This window comes from Canis lupus, chromosome 11, assembly GCF_011100685.1.
Source record: "Canis lupus familiaris isolate Mischka breed German Shepherd chromosome 11, alternate assembly UU_Cfam_GSD_1.0, whole genome shotgun sequence".
Taxonomy (NCBI): Eukaryota; Metazoa; Chordata; class Mammalia; order Carnivora; family Canidae; genus Canis; species Canis lupus.
This window is the reverse complement of record NC_049232.1, coordinates 22,709,628-22,736,111: the sequence shown is the minus strand read 5'-3', so window position 1 is coordinate 22,736,111 and position 26,484 is coordinate 22,709,628. Positions and strand designations below refer to the sequence as shown.

At 42.5% G+C, this 26,484-nt stretch overlaps 1 protein-coding gene and 1 long non-coding RNA gene across 5 annotated transcripts in view; one reads left to right on the top strand and one right to left on the bottom strand.

Annotated features, from left to right (window-relative positions):
* The window catches only part of SAR1B (secretion associated Ras related GTPase 1B), a 29,745-nt gene extending 16,714 nt beyond the window's left edge, over positions 1 to 13,031 (top strand). Inside the window, exons 4-7 of the mRNA XM_038552196.1 lie at positions 4,122 to 4,187; positions 5,438 to 5,541; positions 6,682 to 6,813; positions 8,356 to 13,031. Coding sequence (XP_038408124.1) covers positions 4,122 to 4,187; positions 5,438 to 5,541; positions 6,682 to 6,813; positions 8,356 to 8,472 — 419 coding nt within the window. The 3' untranslated portion in view covers positions 8,473 to 13,031. The remainder of the gene's footprint in view (positions 1 to 4,121; positions 4,188 to 5,437; positions 5,542 to 6,681; positions 6,814 to 8,355) is intronic.
* Positions 1 to 17,577, bottom strand: part of LOC111098029 — a 32,563-nt gene extending 14,986 nt beyond the window's left edge. For 3 of the 4 annotated variants that reach the window (XR_005366690.1, XR_005366691.1, XR_005366689.1), the window contains exons 1-3: positions 17,452 to 17,577; positions 6,313 to 6,376; positions 5,810 to 5,876 (exon numbers count right to left, since the gene is read on the bottom strand). This is a non-coding gene — a long non-coding RNA (uncharacterized LOC111098029). Of the gene's footprint in view, positions 1 to 2,237; positions 5,877 to 6,312; positions 6,377 to 17,451 lie in introns of those variants that run through there. The other variant, XR_005366688.1, reaches the window with a different exon arrangement.
* Positions 17,578 to 26,484: the final 8,907 nt, after the last annotated feature.

Here is a 26,484-nt window from a genome sequence, read left to right as displayed (position 1 = left end):
TGCAAAGACTATGAATCAAGTAGACTTAAAGTTCTGTTTTGTTTTTTAATTATATATTTTTAGGCATAGAGTTTAAAAACAAGTTAATCCACAAATTTTTTTTTTAATATTTTTTATTTATTTATTTATGATAGTCACACAGAGAGAGAGAGAGAGAGAGAGAGGCAGAGGGAGAAGCAGGCTCCATGCACCGGGAGCCCGACGTGGGATTCGATCCCGAGTCTCCAGGATCGCGCCCTGGGCCAAAGGCAGGCGCCAAACCGCTGCGCCACCCAGGGATCCCTAATCCACAAATTAACTGTGAAAAAATGACTGTGGCCTTAATAATGAGTGTAAAATTGAGCACTGGATCAAAAAGTAGATAATATGATAGTTATTTAATTCACTAAATATTCAGAGAACAGGGAAGGAGAACAACAAAAACCATGTATCATTTTATTGATAGAGCTCTTAGTGAAGTTGGAAAGGGAAGATTTCATAAAATTGATAAAAAAAATTTTTTTTATATTAGGAGAAGAATAGGGCTTGGCAAATAAGATTCTGATACAAGAACAATACTATTAAAAAATGATCATGGTGAAGTTGAGTATATAAATTGTGTGCCTAAACAATTGGAAGAAACAAGTGGTATTATATTAGGTGAAATCAATTTAAAAACATTTTTTTAGGGGTGCCTGGGTGGCTTAGCCTGTTAAGTGGCTGCGTTTGGCTCAGGTCATGATCCCAGAGTCCTGGAATCAAGCCCCACATTGGCTCCCTGCTCAGTGGAGAGTCTGCTTCTCCCTCTTTCTCTGCCGCTCACTCTTTCTCTAAAATAAATAAATGAGGATAGCCCGGGTGGCTCAGTGGTTTAGTGCCGCCTTCAGCCCAGGGTGTGATCCTGGAGACCCGGGATCGAGTCCCACGTCAGGCTCCCTGTGTGGAGCCTGCTTCTCCCTCTGCCTGTGTCTCTGCCTCGCTCTCTGTGTCTGTCATGAATAAATAAATAAAATCTTAAAAAATAAATATTTTTTATAAATAAATAAATGAAATCCTTAAAAAATTAAAAAAATTTTTTTTCTTAAGATCTTATTTTTAAGTAATGTACACCCAATACGGGATTCCAGTATACAACCCTGAGATCAAGAGTTGCATGCTCTATGGACTGAGCCAGCCAGGCACCCCCACTTTTAAATTTTTGATGTTGCTCTCCTTTATTTATTCATCAGATATTTATTGAGCACCTACTTTATGTCACACATTGTTTGAAGTACTAAGAGTAAAAGCAGTGGCACAAAACAGTTGTCATCTCAACTTTCCTGCACCTCACATTTTATCTTACATTTTTCATTAATCAAAAGCATATGTGAAAAGTTACTATATATCTTCCCTATGATCTGGCAGTTCCATTGCTAAGTATTTATCAAGGAGAAATGAAAAACATATGTTCACCGAAATCCTTGTACAAGAATGTTATACCAGCTTTGTTTGTAATAGCCCCAAACTAGAAACAGCTCAGATACTCATTAAAAAAAAAAAAAGGATAAATAATGAAACTCTGTTCAACAAGAAAGAAGAATGACTGTTAAATACAGTATATATTATTATGCTGCTTGGAAGAAGCTGGTCACAAAAAGTTACATATGGTATTATTTATATGAAATTCTAGAACAGGCACAACAAGCCTGTGGTGACAGAATTCAGATTACTTCTAGGAATGGACAGTGACTGGGAAGAGGCAAACTCCCTGGAATATTAAGTTTTCTGTATCTTAATGAAACTGGACTTCTTATAAAGCAGGGAGTAAACTAGGGATTTTAACCAAGCATTATATTTTCCTTATGGAAAGGAACACATTTGAACACAAATTGTTTTTAAGATTTTACTTATTTGGGGCAGCCCCGGTGGCGCAGCGGTTTGGCGCCACCTGTGGCCCGGGGTGTGATCTGGGGACCCAGGATCGAGTCCCACATCGGGCTTCCTGCAGGGAGCCTACTTCTCCCTCTGCCTGTGTCTCTGCCTCTCTCTTCACTCTCTCTGAATGAATAAATAAATAAATCTAAAAAAACAACAACAACAAGATTTTACTTATTTGGGGCACCTGGGTGGCCCAGTGGTTGAGCATCTGCCTTTGGCTCGGGTCGTGATCCTAGGGTCCTGGGATCGGGTCCTGCTTTGGGCTCCCTGTGGGGAGCCAGCTTCTCCCTCTGCCTATGTCTCTGCCTTTCTCTCTGTGTCTCTCATGAATAAATAAATAAAATATTTTTTAAAATATATTTTAAAGTATACTTTTAAAAATATTTTATTTATTTATTCAAGTGAGAGAACACGAGGGGGAGGCAAGGAGAGGGGGAGCGAAATATGGGGCTTGATCCCAGGACCCCAGGATCATGACCTGAGCCAAAGCCAGATGCTTAACTGACTGAGCCACCCAAGCACCCCTACATGAAGAATTTTTTAACAAGAAACTACTCTGGGGCCTCAACAATTGTTATGAATAGTTAAAATTACACTGAACCTTTCATTATAATTGTGGGGGACTTCTGCTTTTGGCTGTGGGGCAGTAAGAGCATCTGGAATTACCCTCCTACTGTAAGCAGCTAGAGAACTGGACAAACATATATACTATTTTCGGAACTGGACAATAGCACAGGACTACAATTCCTGAGAGAAGGAAAACAAACCTTTCTTTATTCAAGTTTTATCACAGAGGAGGTCATCTTCAGACCATGGTGCAGGGAGAAGAAACCTAAACATAACACAGTGGTCTTGCTGAGTTGAGGAGACAGAGACCAGAATAAAGGGAGACTGAAGTGATGCGAATTTGCTTGGCATAGTACTAAAGAGGAAGAAGCTCTATACACAAAGAACTGTAAAAATGTTCATGGCTAAATACCAATCTATGCAGAGGGTAAAACTCCCCATGGCCAGTCAAGGAATACTTTCTGGAGAAAGAGTAATTGTAGCAGAGTTGTTAACCAAATAATTCTCAGAGCAAACTGGGCCCAGGAATCATTCATGTTCCCACCAGCCAGAAGGGAGAGATCTGGTTGGATACATAAGGCGTTCAATAGAGACTCCAGAAGGATCATACCTTAGTAATGGGGCTGAAGTACCTGTAAAGGCTATTGTAACCTAATGAAACTCAAAAACTGATCTGAAAGCAGTTGAACTGCCTGCCAGAACAAAGTTCACTTTACATCAAAAGACTACAACAAAATCCAGCATCTAGTAAAAAATTACTAGGCATGCAAAGAAGCAAGATAGTGTGATCCACAGCCAGGAGAAAAATCAGTAGAAACAGACTCAGAAGGGACTAAGATGATGGAATTAGCAGATGAGGATGCCAAAAGAGCTATGATGAATGTGCTCAAGGACTGAAGGAAAACATGAACAGAATGAGGAAAGAAATGGAATATAGAAGACAGAACCAAGTCGAACTTCTAGAAATGAAAAGTATAATGACTGAAATGAGATTTTCATTACATAGGATTAACAGCAAAATAGTGCTAGTACTACAGAAGGAAAGACCAGTGAACTTAAGTCAATATAATAGAAACTATGTAAAATGAAGCACTGAGAGAAAAATGGAAAGAAAAAAAAAAAGAACAGATACTCAGTGACTTGTGGGACAATGCTAAGCAGTCCAGCCAACCTATACTTGAAGTCCTAGAAGAAGAAGGGAGGGAGCAGAAAAAAATTTGAAGGTATCATGGCAAAAAATCTGTATTGCAACTGTGTCACTAAAGACTGTCCCTTGCTAATATGACAGGCATGGGAGAAAATTATTTTCCTGGTATCAGCTAAGATGCATTATCAGAAAAATTATTAGATTACAGCAGTTACTTGAATTCACACCAAATGGTTATCTGAATAGTTAGTATTTTCAGCAGGGGAAATAGAGAAGGAAAAATGAATGTCAGATTTGTGATGGATAGTGAATTCGAGAATATTACCATTATTTGTGTTATGTTGTCAATATAAATTAGAGAATATCTAATTACAACATTCTTTTATCAATTCCTAAATGTTTGATTTGAACTTATTTGCGGTTAAAGTCAAACATTAAATAGCAGTACATAACCATGAATGGAAAATCAGATGATTTTCTTGTTGTAAAAATATTTTATATTATTATTTAGCTTCAGAAGAGTTAACCATTGCTGGCATGACCTTTACAACTTTTGATTTGGGTGGACATGTTCAAGGTAAGATACTATTACTCTTATAGTTGCTTTATTTTAATTAGCTTAATAAAAATGTGGTTATTATTTTCCTGTGCGTGAAATCTCATTCTATTAAAGGAAAGCCAGAATAGACTAAAAAAGAATTATTACCATCAGATAAGCTTTAAACCAAAGTGATTTTCATAATACTCCTGAGCAATTTAACTCTGAATTGCTTTTGGTGTAAAGCATGTAAGCAAAATTTAGCCTCTATTTTCTGCTCCAATCCACATCTCACTGATTGTCATAATCATATTATGATGTTACTGTTCTGTATTAAAAACCTTCAGTGGCTGACCTACAACATGGAAGCCAAACTCATTGATGTGGCGTTTGGGATTCTTGTAATCTGATCCCATTTTATTTAATTTCCACTCTTCCCTTTCCTATTCTCTGTACTCCAACCAAACCAAACCTTGGTGTGCTCCCCACTCTGTGCTTTTGTTCATGCTATCCCCATCTGCACACAAGTAACCCACCTTCAGGGCCCTATGACAAAGAGTTGAAAAGATTTTGAGTAGTTGTGGTTAGTGAATGCACACTTGAGACAATCATTCTTTGAAATATATATGAAGTACTTTCCAGAGTTTAATGGTTAGAGAGAACTGGAACCTAATACAGTTTGTCTGAGACTTCATTTCTGTGTTATATTTAAGATATAAAACTGAAGTCAGAAAAAAGTTGCCTACTCCTAAGGCACCCCTCAAACTTTTCTAAAAATAATGTCTTGGAAAAAAATTACTCTAATGGTTTCATTGACCTTAGTTAATTTCTGTTATAACAGTTTGCTTTTATTATTTTAACTTAACAAATCTGTACCCACTAATTTTCTCTTTCACTGACTCCGAATATATCAGTGGCAAAAAAAAACTGATAAACTTGAAACGTCAAAAAACAAATACTGCATATAAATAAATAAAATTTTAAAATAGTAATAGTCATTCAGTGAACTTAATGTGTATCATCGTCCATTGGTAGCAAATAATAATTCCACTTTGAACTTGGGAGAATTGGGGCAGAGTAAAATATTTGACTTGTTCCCATCAAGGAAAGCCTTCCTTGGTCTTCTGGAAAGATTTGGCAACCCTGGGTTAAAGATTAACTTGAGTATATAGTGAAGTGGTAGCCACTAAGGGATAATTATACTTGATATCTTGTTGGACTCTTCCATCAAACCTTATCTGCTAGGTTTGACCAGCAAATAAAATCTAACTCCTGATTGTTTTTGTTAGCTCGAAGAGTGTGGAAAAACTACCTTCCTGCTATCAATGGCATTGTATTTCTGGTGGATTGTGCAGACCATGAAAGGCTGTTAGAATCAAAAGAAGAACTCGATGTAAGTTAACTAAAACTAAACATAGCTGAATCACTCTGGTAAGCTTGAGGAAATAGGTTGGAGATCTAGGTATCAGAGTGCAGCTTTTGTGCAGTTTCTGATATAACTCCTAGCAATTTATGGAGCTCAGTGATTACTCCACTTAGAATACAGAGACAGTAGCTTGGAGTAGTTGTAGCTATTAAGGACATACTAATACAGACTTTCTTCCTGAAGACCTAAGCTCACTCTGTACGGTGTGCCTTTGTACTTCACGTCTGCCGCATACCTGCAATGGCTTGGTCTTGAGTCCCTGGCCATCCTCGATGCTATATTCTTCAGGAGTTGGCCAGAACCTGAAATGATATAACATACTCTCTTTGTCACCACTTCCAAGAGTGAGTAAGGGCACATGTAGCCACTTCTCATCCCCTCTCCCAGGTCAGATTCTTTGTAAAGAGGCTCTGGATCAACCAGGAAGGCCAGGGCTAGATCTGAGACCACAGAACAAGCAATGATTTGATCTGACCATGCCTCTGCCCAGAGCAGGCAAACAAATAATTGTTCATGTGGGAAAGTCCAGGTAGGTTCTGTGGTCATGGAACAAGGTCAGGGAATTCCTAACTACCTACTTTGTGCCAGGCACGTGTATACCAACTCTTTTAATTCTCAAATCAACTCCATAAGGTAGGTGGTACTATACCAAATTCTCTGAACTTTATTGAGGCTTATCTGTCCAAGATGTGACAATTCATAAGCAGTAGAACTAGAATTGAAACCAGGTTTGCTCACCTTCAAGGTATTTTAGAGTCCCTTAGTGATTCACAGAGTAAGCAGAGTTGAGCATTTACAGGAGCTGTAGGGAAACAGAAAGATTGAGCTTACAGTCTTACAGTTAACTTGAACTTTTTTTTTTTTTTTAACTCATCTCTGTACCCAGCTTGCAGCTCAAACTCCCAGCTGCCAGATGAGGAGTTGCATACTCTACTGACTGAGCCAGCGAGATGCTCCTGAGCTTACTTTAAATGTAGGAAAAGTTTGCCAGAGATATTTGGCAAAACTGACATAATGATAGAGAATGAGTCCTTGCTACTCATTTGGTATATTGTATTATTGAGCTCTTTAGACAGTTTCATATCAACATCTTGTGTTTTGTTTCAGTCACTAATGACAGATGAAACCATTGCTAATGTGCCTATACTGATTCTTGGGAATAAGATTGACAGACCTGAAGCCATCAGTGAAGAGAGGTTACGAGAGATGTTTGGTTTATATGGTCAGACGACAGGAAAGGTAAATAAATTTTTTTTTTTTTACTACTGTGACTATTTCATTCGATAGCATGAGTCTTTTAATGTCTTACTTATTTTTATCTTCTGAAATAGATTATTCCAATACTAGTGCTAACAGTAATCATGGTGGTTAGTCCAACTGGTGGTCTTCCTTTGTTTTTAATTGAGGTATAACTGACATGTAACATTAGTTTCCAGTGTACAGCCAAGTATCTTTTTAAATTACTATTTTCCAACTACATATGCCCATTATTAGTATTTTTTCTTAAATACTCATTTGTAAAAAAAAAAAAAAAAACAAACTCATTTGTATAGTCTTTGGGTCTTTTAAAATATTTTCATGTTGTTTTCTTTCTGCCACTGAATGAAATCTTTTCTTGGGGATAACAATGTCAAAGCTCATGCTTGTGGGAAATCAAATGAAAGCTTTCAAAGTTTTCAGAATTAACCACCAAATAATATACTTAAATGTTTAAGCATTCCAGTAGTGTATAGGCCCTGAATTCATCAGAGATATAAATAAAATGTAAATTTGAACATAGGAATGTTTGTAGATTTTCTGAATACTTTTTAAAAAAAGATATTGCTTATCTGAGAGAGATAAAAGATAAAAGATATCACTTATCTGAGAGAGTGAGAGCAAGCTCATGAGCAGGGGGAGGGGCAGCGGGAGAGGGAGAAGCAGAGCAGGGAGCCCTACATGGGTCTCAGTCCTGGGCCACTGGGATCATAACCTGAGACGAAGGCAGAGGCTTAACTGAGCCACCCAGGCATCCCTGAACATAATACTTTATGATAAGCTTCAAAATGCATTATTTTTGCATTCATTTTTACTAGTATTTGTTTGGGGGGAGGGACCTTAATATTGAAAATTTTCAGTTTTCAAACAAAATTTCCTTGGCTTATATATATATTTTGAGAGTAGAGAAATATACTGCATTCTTTGATAGGAGACTCTGATGTTAGGGTAGACTTTAAGCTATTTTTCTGTGGCTTCTTTTCAGTAAGTCAACTCCCCATTTTTAGAAAATGCCTTGTTAATCATAAACCTACTCAGAAAGTTTTGTCTTTAATATTAGTGAAGCCGGGACGCCTGGGTGGCTCTGTGGTTAAGCGTCTGCTTTCAGCTCAGGGCGTGATCCTGGAGTCCCGGGATCGAATCCCACATCGGGCTTCCTGCATGGAGCCTGCTTCTTCTCCCTCTGCCTATGTCTCTGCCTCTCTCCACCCCCCCACCTGTCTCTCATGAATGAATAAATAAATAAATGAATGAATGAATGAATATTAGTGAAGCCAGCTTGGGTGACTTAAATTTTTCCTAAGTCAAAGGTTATTTTCATTCTTGTGTGCCTCACAAATTCCCCTCTTTCTACTGAGAGAAGGAGGTTTCCTGTGTGTCTAAGAGACTTATCTGCCCAACACCCAAGGCTTAGCACAGTTACCCTTTGTTCTGAGATGTAGAAGCTGCATTCGGCTGTAAAGTGGAGCTTTTATTTAAAAAAGGGGTCATCCATCATAATATAATGTCTCTCTTCCTTTCTAGGGCAATGTATCTCTGAAAGAACTGAATGCCCGACCCTTAGAAGTTTTCATGTGCAGCGTGCTCAAAAGGCAAGGTTATGGAGAAGGTTTCCGTTGGATGGCACAGTACATTGATTAACAACCTCTTGCATCGGTTCCAGGTCTCACCATTCAGGCCTACTCAGAGATTTGATCATTCAACATGCATAACTTGAATTCAATAGACTTTTGTTGGTTAGAAAACATGTTTTTTAGATTATTAATATTATATCAACTTAATTTGAGTGGAAATTGAAAACTGATTCAAGTAAGTTTGAATATCACGTTAGCTTTCTAATTCCATAAAAATAGTTTATACAGTTTAATATCTGACATTTCCCCCAGTGCCATTTATAAAGAACAACTTTCCAGCAGTACATTTGAAGCACTTTTTAACAATGTGAAGCTACAAATATAAACCATGTTTAAAAGCTCATCATGTTAAATTTTTATGTACTATTTTGGAACTAGTTTTTAAATTTTAGATTATATGTCCACCTATCTTAAGTGTACAGTTAATAATTAGCTTATTGATGATTGCATGATGCCTTACAGTTTTCAATAATATTTTTTCTTATGCAAACGTCATGCAATAAAACACACCCTGATGTTTGGCATCCTTCTTGGGCAGATGTCTCATTTTAATGTGTCTTATCTAGCTAGTGTCCTCTGAAATTTTGAGTATTTAATAACATACATATGAGGGGGTTGTGGGGAAAGGAGACCACTTCAGAATTTTTTAGGATAATGTTTAAGTCTCTAGAGGCTTTTGCATTTACCAGAAGAAAAGTTGCTTATACCACATTTATCTCTGAATCATGTGTATTTGTAACAGTAATGCTACTATTGTTAGTGCTGTTGGGGTCCACATCCTCATTTCTGTGAGATCGGTCTTCTGAAGAAAAGCACATCTTCTGGTACAACACAAAGTTAATCTGGGGTTTGATAGGCCCTGTAGCTCTATTCCAGTTGTCAGATTCTGAAGTGTTCCAAACTTTTTGGTGCCTGGTTTGGTCATTTGTGCCTTTTCCCCAAAAGTAGTGACAGGCAGCAGTCTCCCCACATTTAGAGGTACTCCTCAGTTCCTTTTACATAATGGTATTCCCAGGGCAAGCAACAAGTAGCACCTTGTGCATAGTTTCATTGTGGAGGCCTGCATGTGTGAGGAGAAAGGATGCCTGTTCCGCTTCAGTTGTCACTGAGCTGTGTGGGGATTCTGGTCCTGTCCTATAGCTCTTTTGCATTATCTAGCATATTTTATTTCTCAGTAGAAATAAATGAATGCTGTGTTCAATTTTCTTAACTGCTCTCAGCTCTTTATATAGCACCAAGGCTTTGGTTTTAGAAATAATACTTGCCATGTGATAGTGTCTGCAAGCCTCGCTGGTAGACTAACATTTTAGTTAGCTTTTAAAGCACTTTAACCTTCTAAGAAATTGAGTTCTTTTTTTCCCATGAAATTCTGAGATTCCCATGATTACTAAAATAAGCTGAAAGCTAAGTGCCAAGCGTGTATTTTTTTAAAGACTCAAACTTGAGAGTTAGTTCTCTCTTGGTTATAAACCAGGATTTTATAATATATTTAACCAATTCCATTGCAAATAGATTGCTCCAGTTCCATCAAGAATACTTTCAGTATCAGAATTAGTGTTTTCTTTAGCTGTTTTCCAAATCAGTTATTCTAGTTCTTTCCGTCATCAATAATGGAACATCTGAGATACACAAGGATTGAGGGATATAACTGGAAGGACTTACCAGTTAGCTAAACTAGCAAGGTCATTTCAACGTGACCTTTGGTTTTAGTAATATGGCTCTTCTGTTGCACTTTAAGCTTCCTTTCAAATGAAAATAAGAGCATCTTCCCTGCTTAGAATCATTGGTAGCATCATGGAAAAAGGAGGAAATGACCTATCAACCTTTTTGGTTTATTCTGCCACATGGGGTTCAAATACTCACTTCTAGGGGCACCTGACTGGCTCATTTGGTGAAACATGTGACTCTTGATCTTGGGGTTGTGAGTTCAAGCCCCACATTGGGGTGTAGAGATTACTTAAATAAAAAAATCAAGTACTTCTAATATCCTGACTAAACAGAACCAGGCTTTATTAAAAGTAACTGCCTCTCGTTGTTGGTATCTGTCTTGAGCTCCTATAAAGACATGCCTTTTCTTCAAGTATTTCCTTATACTATGATATTGAGAAGTTAATTATTTGTGTCATAAATTGGTATAAAGGAAAAATTCTTTGTGATACAAAATACATCACTTCAGAATTCTCATTCTGATTCTGACAGTGAGATCAAAGAAACAAAGTCAGTTGTGTACCACAGCTAAACTGTGGATATTTTCCCAATGATTTAAGATTCTTATGGCCTGAGCATTCAGAAATGAAGCTGCACTTAGCAGCAGCCGGCTTTCCCCACCCCCAGTTCCAGCTCCAGGGAGATGGGCTCTAGATATTGGGCTTACTATCTCACTCTTCCAGCTCCTCCAGGCACATACACTGAGTCACTGTTCCCCTTCCTAGAGAGGCCTATTAAGAAGATGGCAAGAAACAATAGAAACATAGGGAAAAAATGTACTCTCTCTGTGCCCGTGCAAGTGGGTGCACCTGTGCAATATTCTGGGGTAATTGGTAGCATTGCAGACATAGGTTAATTTTCTACCTTCTACCATAAGGTGTGAAAATGTACACAAGGCAAGATTGGATTCCATATAAATCAGGCACTGCTCAAAAGAGGTTTTAGAATCTTTAGTGTAAAACTCTAAAAGACAAGATCTCAGACCACATTTTTCATTTTAATGAAACCTTTAACCCCATACCTCTTTCAGGGACTGCTATTATATACTTTTGGGTAATGTTTTAAATTGATTCTGGTTTGTCTTTATCTCAGTGAATTTTTAGGATGGACAGCATAGCATTTTTTTTTAATTGGGGCCAGACATTTTCTAAAATACATGAAAAAATATTCTTCACCATTGGCTTGGTTGACCCAGTATCTTTGAGTGCCAAAGATGTATGAATTCAGATATTGCCTGCACAGATGTAAAGTTTAGTTTTGTGTGCCTGTGTATATAGACACACTTATTGTGGTTTACAGTAGTGTTTCTTTTCCTTAGTTTTGAACCAGCTCACACTTCCTAGTGCTTTCCAGCACATAAACTACTTGCAAGGTTTACATGTTATGAAACTACTGGTTGTGATTCAGTGTGGCATTTCAGTCTTGATAGTTATGTGAATAAAATTCACAAGGGAATATTGCCAAATAAATTTTGACCAGAGTACAATGAGAAGAGCTAATATGAAGGGAATGCTCTCAAAGTATCTTGTGTTCATTTTAGAGTATATTGCTTAGATCATTTTAAACCTATGTAAAAGTTGAAGCTTCAAAAAATCTCGAAGAAAGCATGAAAACATACAGATTAACAAATAAAAATTCCTTAATGCAAAATTAATGATAAATTAAAGGTTCTCTATAAACCTTTTAATTTTTTTTTGCTATAAATATAAGAGTTCAGAAAACAGTGTATCTTCAATTAAGGTCTAAATTCCTAAGGCTACAAGGGGGTAGCTTCCATCATTGTTCTTTTGAAATGCAAATTAGTGCTTTTTAACCAACAAACAAATCTTGGAATATAGGACTGTGCCTCCGTGGAAAATGGGATTTTGTTAAAACCGTTTCCACTTCTGAACCCTGGAACCATCCCCTCTCACACTCCCACACCACCCCTGGATAAAAAGAATGAAGGGAATCTACAGAGTCTATTGAAGATGTAGCTCTGAACCAACTCATTTTTGTCCTCAAAATTTAGAACATTAAATAACATGCATTTAATACCACTGACCGATTGTTCAGGGATTTGACCACACTTTTAAAGAGATTCAAAAGTAATTAGAGTGAGCAAATTTATCCAAAGTAAACTTTGTTTCAGGAGCATCCTTGCTCCAAATAGATTTTAGGGCCATTTTTTTGCAAAGCCTTTTTGAGTGGTTTCACGCAGTTATTTTTGGAAAAGCTGCATTGGAGTGGATAAATTCTTCTTCAGCATGCATTTTAAATGAGGGAGGAAGAATTCGATTTAATTTCAGTTTCAAATATTTTGGGGTAAAAGATAGTTCTACAGCTTTTGACATTCAAGAGGTCTTTGGAATTGTTTTATCAAGTGTGGGCACATCAGAATGGCCAACTTCACATGGGTTTCTCTATTCCCTGGTGCTGCTCATAACCTGAACTCATCATCAGTTGCCATACTGAGGTGAGAGCACTCAGGGTGAATGTAGTCACGTTTCTTTAAAAGTGATCAAAGTGTTTTCTGTGGTGAGGCCTTCAGTATTTGAACGCAGAGTATGCGGAAGTGGTAAGTCAGTGTAAGTTTTTCGTCATTAACCTTGTTTGCACTTTTGTACACTGCTGCTTGCACTAGCATCTTAGTGTGAATTTTAACAATGGTTTTACAGTGTATACAGATTGTTAAGTATAATTTATATAAATATGTTTCTGTTTACCTTTATGTATTTTACAAAGAACAGCTATGATAGATGGTTAAAGGTTCTTGAATTGTGTTTTTATGTTATTTTGATTGTGTTCTATTATCATTCACCCCCTATGAATTCGAGTGTCAGGAGTAGAAAAATAAATGCTAACACAGTCTTTGAAAAACTCTAGTGTCAAGTTCCATTTTTATCATCCAACTATAATTTTCATTTTGCTCACTGGAAATTTCTTAGACTTGGAAATTATGAAGGTAATAGAACTTTCCATTTGTACAGAGGTTCTGAACAATCTGCTTAAGTACCAAATCCTCATTTTACCTGAAAACAACTTAAGGACAAACTGAAGTATGACTGGTACAATGTTGACTCGGCTGAAATGTGAAAAATCACGCTTTTATCTACAAATCGTTGTTTTTATCTACATCATAGTTCTCTAGCTTTAGTATGCATCAGAATCTCCTAAGATTTTATTTTTTACAAAAACTCTATACCCAGTGTGAAGCTTGAACTCATGACACCTGAGATTAAGAGTATCACATGTTCTGACTGAGCCAGCTAGGAGCCCCTCCTGGAAAGGTTTTTCTTACAAAAGAAAAAAGTAATCCTATCAAAGATCATGATTTGGTAGATCTAGGGTGGAGGGCAGGAACCTGAATCATTAACAAGCTTCTCAGGTTTTTCTGATGCGAGAATACGTGGATTTTTCATTTAGCAGAAACAGTGATATAAGAATACTAAATACTAATAACACTAAATCATCATTGGTTCATCAGTGAAGAAAAAAATCATTTTGGTAAGGAATACTGAGCTACTTTTGAGATTCAATCCTTCCTATCTTTAACCTTTCTCACTAACAATGTGCAAAATGACAACAAGCTTTGGGCTAGCTCTTTTAACACAAGCAATCATGATTCTATTACAGTCCATCAAATAGATTTACCTCTGGACTCAAATGATTTGTTGAGTTGAAACTAACAAGAAGATAGAAATAGTGAGCAATGAAGGGATAATGTGAAATAAATGATATCGTTTATTTAGCTCATTTTCTTGAATTTTGCTATGTCATCTTCAGCTAGACTATCTGATATTTGTACCAAAGGTCCAAGTCCTTCAAGAGTCACAGACCCCTGCAGAACATGAAACACCTTGTTGGGAATAGGGACCCTAACCCCAAGAAACAATGTGAATGTAAATGAAGGCTTTTGGGTGGTGGCCACTGTTTTTAGAAAGGTAGGACACTGCTTAAAAACTTTTTAAAAGTCCTAAAACATGGGCAGCCCTGCTGCCCACCAACAAAGGCCAGGGCCTCTGAAAAGCCTCTTATCTCGATTTACTTAAAATTAGACATTAAGGGGGTACCTGGCTGGCTCAGTCCGCGGAGCATGCAACTCTTGATCTCAGACGTGAGTTTGAGTTCCATGTTGGATAGACTTTACTTAAACTTAAAAAAATAAAAATTATGGGCACCTGGGTGGCTCAGTCAATCAGACGTCTGGCTTTGGCTCAGTTCATGATCCCAGGGTACTGGAATAGAGCCCTGTGTCAGCTCCACACTCAGCTTGGAGTCAGCTTCACCGTCTGCCCCTTCCCCCCACCCTCCCTGACACCCCCCACCTCCCCGGCGCTTGCGTGCGCGCGCACTCTCTCTCTCTGTCAAATAAATAAAAATCTTTAAAAATAAGTAATTGGGGCAGCCTGGATGGCTCAGCGGTTTAGCGCCTCCTTCAGCCCAGGGTATGATCCTGGAGCCCTGGGATTGAGTCCCACCTCAGTCTCCCTGTATGGAGCCTGCTTCTCCCTCTGCCTGTGTCTCTGCCTCTCTCTCCTCTCTGTGTATTCTCATGAATAAATAAAATCTTAAAAAAAAAAAAAAAGTAAATGAAAATTACAAAATAAATTTGACATCAGGGTCAATAATTTTCTGCCTATTACTTAGGATATAGAGTAAGCCTTGCTTTGGAATATGGGTTTTTGATTTGAGGAGTTATTTAAGATGTTTATTAAAGTCACTAACTTCAGTGATGGCAACATGCCACTACAAACAAGCTCTTTTATGTTGCAAAAATAAACTCATGAGCTTTCAAGAAGAAATAATTGGAGGCGAGTTACAGGTAACAGGAGTCAAAATGGAGATTTTTGTTCACTGCTTTCTTTTTTTAAGCTGAAGGGGCTGAAGCCAGGCGCCAAACCGCTGACCCACCCAGGGATTCCATGTTCACTGCTTTCTTGAGCAAAAAGCAACTAAAGGTGAAATTCAGTAATGGAATTGTATTCCCTTTTGATCTGGGATTAGCAAAATTTCAGAAACTAGAGAGATTACAAACATTACCAAGTTACAGCACCACTTTTATGGTTCTCCTAGCACTTGGGTTTGGGTTGAAGTCTGTCTAGATGTATCTCTTGACTGAGAAGCCATACCAGACTGAATACAGTCTGGAGAAAATCAAGTTGACTTTTGTCTATTCTAGGGACTTAAAAAAAAAAAGTTGGGGTGCCTATGTGGCTCAGTGGGTGAAGAAACTGACGATTTCGGCTCAGATTATGATCTCAGGTTCCTGGGATCAAGCCCTGCTTTGGGCTCTGTGCTCATCAGGGTGGGTGTTTCAGGATTCTTTCCCTCTGCTCCTCCCCTAGCTTGGAAACACGCACATGTTCCCTTTTTCTCTAAAATAAATAAATAGGATCCCTGGGTGTCTCAGTCGGTTAAGCATCTGCCTTTGGCTCAGGTCATGATTCTAGAGTCCTGGGATCCAGTCTCACCTTGAGCTCTCTGCCCCGTGGGTGGCTTCTTCCTCTCCCTGTGCCCCTCCCTTCTGCTCATGTGTTCTCTCTCTCTCTCTCTCTCTCTCAAATAAAATCTTGAAAAATATAAATATTAATAAAATTTTTAAAAAATTTAAAGCAGCATACAATGTTATATTAGTTTCAGGTGTACAGCATACTGACTTGACAATTCTATACATTACTTAATGCTCGCCACAGTAAATATCGTCACCATCTGTCACCATACGTTATTATGATATTGACTATATTCCTTATACTGTCCTTTTCATCTCTGTGACTTTGTTATTTTTAAACTGGAAGCTTGTACCTCCTAATCGTCTTTATGCCCTGCACCTGGCCCAATACAAGAGCCCTCTTGCCTTCATTTCTCTCGCCTGCAATGCCCCACACGTGCCTTATCCAAACTTTTCACCTTTAAGGCCCGCATCAAGTTCTGCCACCTGAGACACATCTGTGACACCTCCATAAAAACAAATTACTGGACCCAAGGCACTGCCTCTAGCCAAGTGTTTTGCTGTACAGATTCTCTAGATTAAGTAAATTAGTATATTTTCCTGGAAAACACACACCCTTTAACTGTAGCCGAGAAACATTTTGTTAAGGCAGTTTAGCAGAGGAAGGGGTTTGGACATCACAATGTGGTAACAAAACCAGTTCAACTCCATTAGTGCCTTACTTATGAATAACTGTAGCATGGGGGCACCTGGGTGGAGCAGTGGGTTAAGCCTCCAATTCCTGGTTTTGGCTCAGGTCATCATCTCAGGGTCTTGGGATCAGGCTCCACGCTCAGCAGGTAGCTTGCTTCTCTCTCTCTCTTTCTCTCTCTCTGCCTCCCCCCCCCCCCCCCCGTTTCTCTCTTGCACCCTGCAGGCGTGTGCTCTAAAATAAATAATCTTTTAAAAAAAATAGAGAACTCTAAAAAAATAACTGCATGGGGGCACCCAAGTGGCTCAGTGGTTGAGCGCCTGCCTTTGGCTCAGGTTGTGATCCCACCGCCCGATGGGAAGCCTGCTTCTCCCTCTGCCTTTCTCTCTGCCTCTGTTTCTTATGAATGAATAAAATAAAATCTTAAAAAAAAAATTAACTGCATGAGGAACCACTATTAGCTTTGGGAGTGGGTCCTAGTCTTCAGATTGACTGAGTGTAGCTGACACACAATGTTACATTTGTTTCAGACGTACAACCCACTGATTCAACAACTCTATACCCATAATTGTAGCTACCATCTGATATCATTTTCAGTCTTACCGCAGGAAAAAAAAAAAGGACGGTCAAACACTGATCATCTCTCAATTTGGGAGGAATGAAAAAGGCCTAAATTTTATTCGAGGGAGCAATGGCACTCAACAAATGGTAGTCATATATATAACAATGTACATTTATGTACAAAATTTAACGCCTGGATTATGTCCGAATAGGCAAAAGTGTTGGTAGCAGGCTTAGGTCTCAACATGAGATTCCCCGACTTGTCAGAAGTCCTCGATCTCTTGAAATGTGATACAGAACGTCGTGTTCAGTTGTGTGGGTATATTCTACTGCGAAAACGGTTCACAGTTTGCATCACGGTCGCAAATAAGTTCCTGAACCAAAATAGGCGGGGAACCAGAAAGACCGTCAAGCTTTGATTTAGGGACAAGGAATTGGGGGTGACCTCAGGAAGCGCCTCGGGTCACCTGAGGAGAGTAAAAACCAGCAGTACGGGCCTCGGCCTGCGGCCCCTCCTGCAAAAGGTAGGCCCACCCCGGCCTCCCTTTCCTCTGCCTCTTGGGCCCGGCAAGGCCTCCAGATCTCCCTCCGATTACCTCCAGAGCCCCGCGCGGGAGGAGGAAACGCACCAAGCCTCAGCCGCCAGCAGGAAGCACCACCTGCCCACCGCGCCATGACGACTCGTCAAACCGGGCGCGGGGGCGGGGCCGAAGCGCGGGGCGGGGCGGCGGGGGAGCCTCGGCCTATGAGGGAGCGGCGTTCGGATCCCGGGGGCGGGGCGGCGGGGAGAGCCCCGGCCTATGAGAGAGCGGCGTTCGGGTCCCGGGGGCGGGGCGGCGGGGAGAGCCCCGGCCTATGAGAGAGCGGCGTCCGGATCCCGGGGGCGGGGCGGCGGGGAGAGCCCCGGCCTATGAGAGAGCGGCGTTCGGGTCCCGGGGGCGGGGCGGCGGGGAGCGTGTGGATTCCGCGGACGTCACACCTGAGAACCTCCGCGAGTCCCACTGCGTGCTGGCGCCGCTGAAGACCTATTAGCGCTGATGGAAGCCGCTGTGCGCCTAAGGGTCCCACTGCGCATGAACACAGCTCTGACAGCTTCTGGACGGAGCTCGGCAACGCTGCTGTCTCTCCTGACTGCCTGGCAGCAGATGGCAGGGGCACGGAGCTGTTTGGAGAGCAGCCCGAGCTTTGCTCCACCCCCGCTTCTCTGTAGGGCCAGGCTCAGAACCATCAGTCCTCTGGCACTTGGGTGGAGAAGCAGTGTTCCCACCGTTCTGACTACCTGATGACTGGACGGCCTTTGCCTACCACTCCATCTGCTGGGCTGGGCAGAACAGGGAGGAGGTCCCTACCGGGGCTCTTGCTCTTCTTCTTCTTGCCCTTCTTCTTGCCCTTCTTGCCTTTCTTCTTTCTTCTTCTTTCTTCTTCTTCCTCTCCTTTTCTTCTCCGTCTCTCACACACATAGCTTTATATATGGGGAGCTATTACTTATCACCAGGCACTTGCCAAGTATTGTGCTGGTGTTAGATTGGGCGCTTGGCCTCACATTTTGTCTGCTTTTCCCTTAGTCAACAGGCATTTCTTGAACACACACCTGCTGTCAACTGGCATCACATATCAAAAAATGGGTAAAGATATCCCCAAGATATACCGTGGGAGGTGAAAGGAAGACACACCTAGGGCAGCCCGGGTGGCTCAGCGGTTTAGCGCCGTCGTCAGCTCCGGGCGTGATCCTGGAGACCCAGGATCGAGTCCCACATCGGGCTCCCTGCATGGAGCCTGCTTCTCCCTCTGCCTGTGTCTCTGCTTCTCTCTCTGTCTCTCATGAATAAATAAATAAAATCTTTTTTTTTTTAAGGAAAGAAATATATTAATGGAAGTTGTGTTTCAATTTATGGGAGTTTGTGACTCCTGGTCATCAGTTTGTGAGTTTGGGCTCCACGTTGGGTATAGAGTTTACGAAAAAATAAATAAACTTTTTAAAAGATCAGTTTATGGGACTGATTTTTTTCCTTTAGTTCTTTCTATATTTCCCAAATATTCTTTAGTGAGATATAATACCTTTACTATAAAATGAGAGAACTTTTTTTTTTCCTGAAAGCCAAATGAGGTTTATCAGGAGAGGTAGTATAAAGTGATGCATTCCTGGAAAGCAATTAGGCAATATATAACAAGAATCATAAACCTACTCCTTTGACCTGCTCCTGGGAACCTTATGCTAAAGCAATCCCAAGAAGGGGGAATACTAGCTTCAGAAAGATGTATGGCAGCCCAGGATGGAATACGGCCTGGTTTCCAGCTTGAGCAAATTGAAGCTTACACCCTCTATAGAGCATTCATAGCCTTGAGGAAAGGAGGTCACAAAGACTTCCGGTGGGGTAATATTTACTACAATGCTAATTGCAGGCAATTGTGTATTAGTATTACTGCAACCACGACATTAAAAACTGTAGAGACGGGAATGCCTGGGTGGCGCAGCGGTTTAGCGCCTGCCTTTGGCTCAGGGCGCGATCCTGGAGACCCTGGATCTAGTCCCGCGTCGGGCTCTGGGTGCATGGAACCTGCTTCTCCCTCTGCCTGTGTCTCTGCCTCTCTCTCTCTGTGTAACTATCATAAATAAATAAATAAAAATTAAAATAAAATAATAAAATAAAAACTGTAGAGAGAAAAAAATAAAATAAAATAAAATAAAAACTGTAGAGACGGAACGCCTGGGTGGCTCAGTGGTTAAGGGGCTGGCTGCCTTTGGCTCAGGTCATGATTCTGGAGTCCCAGGATCAAGTCCCGCATCAGGCTCCCTGCATGGAGCCTGCTTCTCCCTCTGCCTGTGTCTCTGCCTCTCTTTCTCTGTGTGTCTCTCATGAATAAATAAAAAATATATTTTTAAAAAGACACACCTAAACATGGCCAAGGAGGTTTCTAGAAACCAGGGACCAGAAGGACTGGTTAGGTGGAGAAGAGGGGATGTGCCAATTAAGTAGCTTGCAAAGACAAAGACTCAGCAATAAAGACCAGGATGTAATTTGGGGACTGGTAGAGGTCAGTGCCTGAAGAGGACTGTGGGGAGAATGTAGTTGGAGAAGGCAAGAGTGGAGAGAAAGACTGGAGAGCATGTCCCCTCCACCTGGGGAGGAAGCGGGAGAAGAGGGGCATTCTTTTCCCATTCTCCGACCTTTTACCTGTAATGATATTTATTTCTTTTTTTTATTTTTTTTATTTTTATTTATTTATGATAGTCACAGAGAGAGAGAGAGGCAGAGACACAGGCAGAGGGAGAAGCAGGCTCCATGCACCGGGAGCCCGACGTGGGATTCGATCCCGGGTCTCCAGGATCGCGCCCTGGGCCAAAGGCAGGCGCCAAACCGCTGCGCCACCCAGGGATCCCCTGATATTTATTTCTAACACTGGTTTCAAAACCAGCATTGTATGATGTATGGCCATGTTTTCCAACCCACGTCCGAGCTAGTGATCCACAGGATAGGCTGCTCTTGGGACCATCAAATCAGGATCAGGATATGGTATTTGAAGCTGGGACCATCTGGATAGACGTGTCCTTCTCAGAATGCCACACTGACTGTTGAGCATATGTACCAGAATGTGTGACATTGACAATGGGCAAGATGCTGATCTGAGGTAAAACTAACAGAAAAGCTTGAAGGTGTTGAGACAGCAAGGATTGGCAACCTATAAAATGCCTGGCTTGAGCCCTGTGGTCAGTTGTGGGTGCTCACTGAGGATGCTGCTGGGAGATGGGGGCTGAGACAGCATCTGTCCCATCTGACCCATCTCTCTGTAGACCTCTGACCTGGGACTGGCTTTACCTGAAAAAATGGGGATTTGGTGGTTCCATCTATGAAGCAAAGCAAGTGTAATTGTAGGGGAAAGGAGGAGCATACATACCCTGCATTCTAATCCCCTAGTAAAGTACCCAACTTGAAGAATCAGATGGGCATATCTTAACTCCTCAGGTAGCCTAAGGGCTGTCCAGGGAACACTGGACTGGACATGATCTATCTCTGTGTCTCATGGGCTCAGGAGGACCTGTGAATAGAAACACCCAGGTTTCAAGGAGCCTTTTTTTTTTTTTTTAGCACAAATGACTTAGCACAGGATTGCTTTTATTTATTTATTTTTTAAGATTTATTTATTTATTCATGATAGACATAGAGTGAGAGAGAGGCAGAGACACAGGCAGAGGGAGAAGCAGGCTCCCTGCAGGGAGCCCGATGCGGGACTCGATCCTGGGTCTCCAGGATCACGCCCTGGGCCAAAGGCAGGCGCTAAACCGCTGAGCCACCCAGGCTGCCCACAGGATTGCTTTTAAAATGACAGTCTCTGTGTCATTAAAATTCAGAGGCTGTTCTAAAGAAGTTGGCTTGTAAGACTGAGTAAGGGACAGGCAAGGCTAGAGAGGGAGAGACAGGTCGGGGGCTAGTAGTCAGGCTCACAGAAACCCCCATGTGGAGAAATGTTATAGACAAGATATTAAAGAGGAAGGGACCATAACATACCCACCTTGTTTATCTTCAGTGTTACAAATGAGATACTTTTCAAGTTCCCTGGTCAGTTTTCTTTAAAAGACGAACCATAAAAGCCCTCAGTGGCAACCCATTTGGGACCCGTCTCACTCTGTAGAGCTTTGTTACTCTCCTTTCCGTGCTCACCTTCACTTAATAAACTCCCACTTCACTTCATCCTTTAGTAGTGAGATTCATTCTTCGCCTCCTTGAGACAAGAACCCTGCAACCCTGCAACAAGATGAGGTTTCACACCCCACTACTCCCCTAACTCTGAGGTCCTGTCACCCAGATGCAGCTTCTCAGATGAGGGCCAAACAGGAACCAGGGTGAATGGTGCAAGTTGGTGCCAGTCCCACACTCTTTCTTGCATAGTAGGAAGTGCTCCTGGTGGGGGTGCGGTGGGGGTTGGGGCAGGGCTGAGGTTTGCTTGAGATTTGAGCATCCTTCTAATTCCTGCTGCCTCTTCAGGGCACATTATTCCTCCTTTGACGTTAACCCATTATTGAGTCTTAAGGCCCACCTGACTCCTTCCCAAATCTCCTAGGCTTCTGTAATTTAATGGGCATCAGTGTTGTGGCTGGCATGTGGGAAGCAAGGCTATGAAACTTAGCACCTGTGACCAGAACCAGGCGGTCACCCACAGCCCCGGAATGGGAGTTTGGAGCATCCACAGGTGAAAGCTTATTTTGCTGAGTAACTTTTCTTCCTTGGCTTCTCTTACAAACCCCAGCTGCTCTTCTGAGTTTCATGTTGCTCATAGCCTTCAGTCCCTAGCAATGGAACATTCCTTCTTTGCAAAAAGGGGTGGGGGACAGGAGGGACAGTCTATTCAGCTACTCTTGGGTTACAAGGTTTCAAGTGTACAGGATGGCCACCAAGGAACTCAGAATGCCGGTCAGCTGAGTGTTTCTCAGGCCCAGGCAGCTGACTGTCACAGGTATCACATGAGCTGCTCCCCTGATGACTGGCAGATATTTACAACCAGCCCCTCTTTCAGCCCCCACCCAGGGAGCAGCCATGCCCTGACCCCAAACCATAGTTGTCCTGGTTGGGGGTAGGGAGGCCCATGAGAACTTGTAAACAACCAGGCTTTACCAGCTCAGATTCCAGGCAGTGAGCGTTAGTAAACAAATCCCTCTGGCCTCCTCACCTCTGGTTAGGTGCCAGCCCTAGAGCAGTCTCTGCCCAAACCTCCTCTTCCCCAACTCTTACACCTTCAGGGACTCCTCGTTTTGCCCACCTCATGTCCATGTCCACGTCTACTTAGCACCTCTCAGCTGCCCTGCATGGTGTGTCCAACAAGAACTGTCATCCTCATATAACAAATGAAGAAATTGAGGCCCAGAAGGACCAAACTACAGGTCCTTAATTCTCCATTACCCCAAGCCCCTAGATTTGAGTTTAAGCTTTGAGTTGGGGGTTCTTGGGGAGTCATGGGTGCTCCAGGAAAAGCAGAGGCCCAATATAAACTTTTTTTAAAAAGTTTTTTAGAATGGCTTCCTTTTGCTTAACATTATACTTGCTGTTGCAACCAAGCAATTGTACCTTACTGAAAATAGCAGAGATTCCACACTCTGTGAAAAAACACATAGCATAAAATGCACATAGCAACTTTTATGTATATATGTATTTGAGAGAGAAAGAAAGAGCACACAGGTGTGCCGGGGGCGGGGAGGAGCAGAGGAACAGAGAGAAACTGATGCTCTTGCTGAGCAGGGAGCCTGACACTGGGCTCGATACCAGCACCCTGGGATCATGACCTGAGCCAAAGGCAGACACTCAACTGACTGAGCTACCCAGGCACCTGCACATACCAGCTTCTACATGTAAAGTATAGTGCTATCAACCATATGCCCCCTGCTGTGTACCAGATCTCCAGAATCCCCTCTCCTACCTCTGCACCTGCAACTGAATTCAAGGGCTTTCCTGCTTGGGTGTATCAAATGGAACACAACTCAAGGAAGTGTTGAAAGCAAAAAGGTTTTACTACTTGTCACAAGTAAGGAGACAAGGAGGTAGCTCTCAAAGCACTCCCTCTTCTTAGGGTTAGGGGCTTTCATTCTGTATGCCTCAGAACAAGGCCAGGAAGCTTAACACACAGAACTTACACATATTTTGGGCAGCCCTGGTGGCGCAGTGGTTTGGTACCACCTGCAGCCTGGGGTGTGATCCTGGAGCCTGGGGTTGAGTCCCACATTGGGCTCCCTGCATGGAGCCTGCTTATCCCTCTCCTTCTGCCTGTGTCTCTGCTTCTCTCTCTGTGTCTATGAATAAATAAATAAAATCTTAAAAAAAAAAAGAAAGGAACTCATACATATTTTGACTTAAGCCCTTCCATTCAGCTGCACATGCTCAGTGTGTCAAGGTGCTACATTGTTATGTTAAAAATGACTGAAAATCCCCACCTATGGGAGATTCTAGTATTACAATGAGCTTAGGGCAGTTTAGGGGGTTTCTCTGCAAGGCCTCAGCAACTGTCCAGCTCAAACTGGCTCATGCGATGGTGTATCTAAAGGAACACCTAGGCCCTAGGTCTCCTGGGTGGGAACAGTTTGTTCTATAAAACAGACACATTCTTTCCCTACTGTCGTCCCTCCTTACTACTGAGAGCTTGCACCCCTCTGATCCAGGTAACTCACCTTTGGGTCCTAGCTCACACACCCACTGAACAATTCCCGCCTCTTCTGCCCCCAACCCCTGACACCTACCACTCTACTTCTTGTTTCTACCAGGTGAACTACTTTAGATTACCCCATACAAGTGCTATGGGGATGTATGTGTCTTTTTGTGATTGCTTATTGCACTTAGCAAAATGTGTGTGTACATCAGAATTTGCTTCCTTTTCAAGGCTGGCGTGGCTCTAACACCATTTCTTTTCTTTCTTTTTTTCTTTTTTTTAAAGATGTTATTTATTTATTCATGAGAGATACAGAGAGAGAGGCAGAGACACAGGCAGAGGGAGAAGCAGGCTCCATGCAGAGAGCCTGACGTGGGACTCGATCCTGGGTCTCCTGGGCCAAAGGCAAGCTCTTAACCATCGAGCCACCCAGGTGTCCCCTCTAACACCATTTCTTTATCCATTCATCTACTGATGGACACGTGGGTTCTTCTACATCTTGGCTATGGTGAATAGTATTGCAACCAATATAAGCATTTTAGACGCTGACCTGACCCAGTAAATAAATGGCCCATGGGCCTCAAACAGCTCTAGGTGGAAAGGTCCCTTCCAGGTGGAGTTTTCTTCAGCTTTGGGTTGGGATGTGAGATGAGATGGGACTGTAGCCCAGTGAGATAGGTACAGCTTGGGTTCTATGTGTCCTGGCTACTCGCTGCTGCCCCCTTTCCATTGCTACTGAACTTCAGGGGTGAGCATTTTGGGGTTGTGGGGACAGTCTTGGATCTGCTTCAGTTTATACACCATGGTAAATCACTCACCAGCGCCACCCCTCTGCTTGGGGCCATGACATAGTGGAGGACATGAGTCTCCCACTAGGATTGCCAGGTAAAATCCAGGAGGCAATATTTGGAACATACTAATGTTAAAGAATTATTTAGGATTTGTCTGAAATTATCATTTCACTGTGGGTCCAGGACTGTTATTTGCTAAATCTGGCAACCCTACCTCCTAACCCACCAAGGGTCTCCCTCACAAACCAGGACCAGGACCTTTGCATCCCAACCAGGTTCCCTGAGAATGGATGGTGTGGAAGCTTCTGAACTCTAGGCCTGGATTGGAGCATGGGGTGTCGAGCCGCATCCTGGTACACTAAGTTTGTCCCTAAGTCACCTGCTTGACTGCACCCCTATTTTGCCTTGGTCTATTTGACTCTTGGCCGTGAGTCTGCCTGAACCCCAGAAGTCTGCCTTAACATTCCTATTTCATAATCTCTTCTTTTATCAGGGAATCCCCAAATGGTGATCGTGAAGTCTCATGTGCTTCCTTGCTTCTCCTTGGGAATGAAGAAGAGTAGGTGGCTGGGGCTGACACAGAGAGGGGCAGCTGTGGCTTGACCCTCAGAGTGTGGAGGAGCTAGCCCTTGTGGACACCCTCAAGAGTCTGGCCAGGAGAGGTTGGAGCGTGGGGCTCTCCTGTGAAGGGGAGTGGAACATGAGACCACTTTGAGCAACCTGCTTTTCTGGCATAGGTCTGCAGTGTCTGAGTCCTGAAACCCTCCCCAAGAAAAAGGGCCTTCGCTGCTTCTGGCAGCTCTGGACACAGACAGACGTGCAACAAGAGGGACTGATGCATCTCTGGGAGCGTGGAGTGCTCCCTCTCTAACCCACCGTTGATTGCCTTCCTGGCTTTAGCAGTTACAAGACAGCAGGGCAGGGAAATCCTCAGTCCACCCACCCAACCCAGGATGGGCACCCTGCAGTCCACCGACCCAACCCAGGATGGGCACCCTGCAGTCCACCGACCCAACCCAGGGTGGGCACCTTGCCTGATGGGCACCCTGCAATGCCTTATCTTCTCAGGAGGCCTCTTGTCCCTTAACAGACACCCTGTTCCTGAAGGCTGATAAAGAAGATCCTTCTCTGTGCTGGCTCACGAAGAGTTGTGGATGGCAGGGCATGGGTATCTTGGGGACAAGGGTGTCTGGAGTTCTGAGAGGAGGGACTGCAGGGTTGGCCCCCTGCCCAGTGGGCCTTGACTTGGAGCTGGAGGCATGTGGGCCGGGGCCTGATGGACAGCAGATGGCGCCCCATACCCTACCCTCGCAGAAATTTGGTGAGAACAAGGAAGTTCTCAGAGACCTCTTCCGACTCAGCTTTCCCCTCACACTATGGTCTTTGTGAGTAATTGACACTGCTCACACTGCTCGGGGATTACACGATTAAAGTGTGTCTCCCACGCTGGCCCGGTCTCTCCATAGGGGTGCATGGACATTCTAATGTCCTCAGGGCCCAGTAGCAGGTGCTCAGTGAGTGTGCAATCAATGCAGGCAAGATAGAAGGTGGATGAAAGTCGCACCCCTCCTGGGAGATGCTGGGAGAGAACTGTCCCTCCACGAGGGAGCTGTGAACAGGTTGGTCCACGCGCATCCTGTCCTGTGTTCAGGGGCAGAGACAGCAGAGGCAGCAACAGAGGCAAAGGCCTAGGAGCAGCCAGCA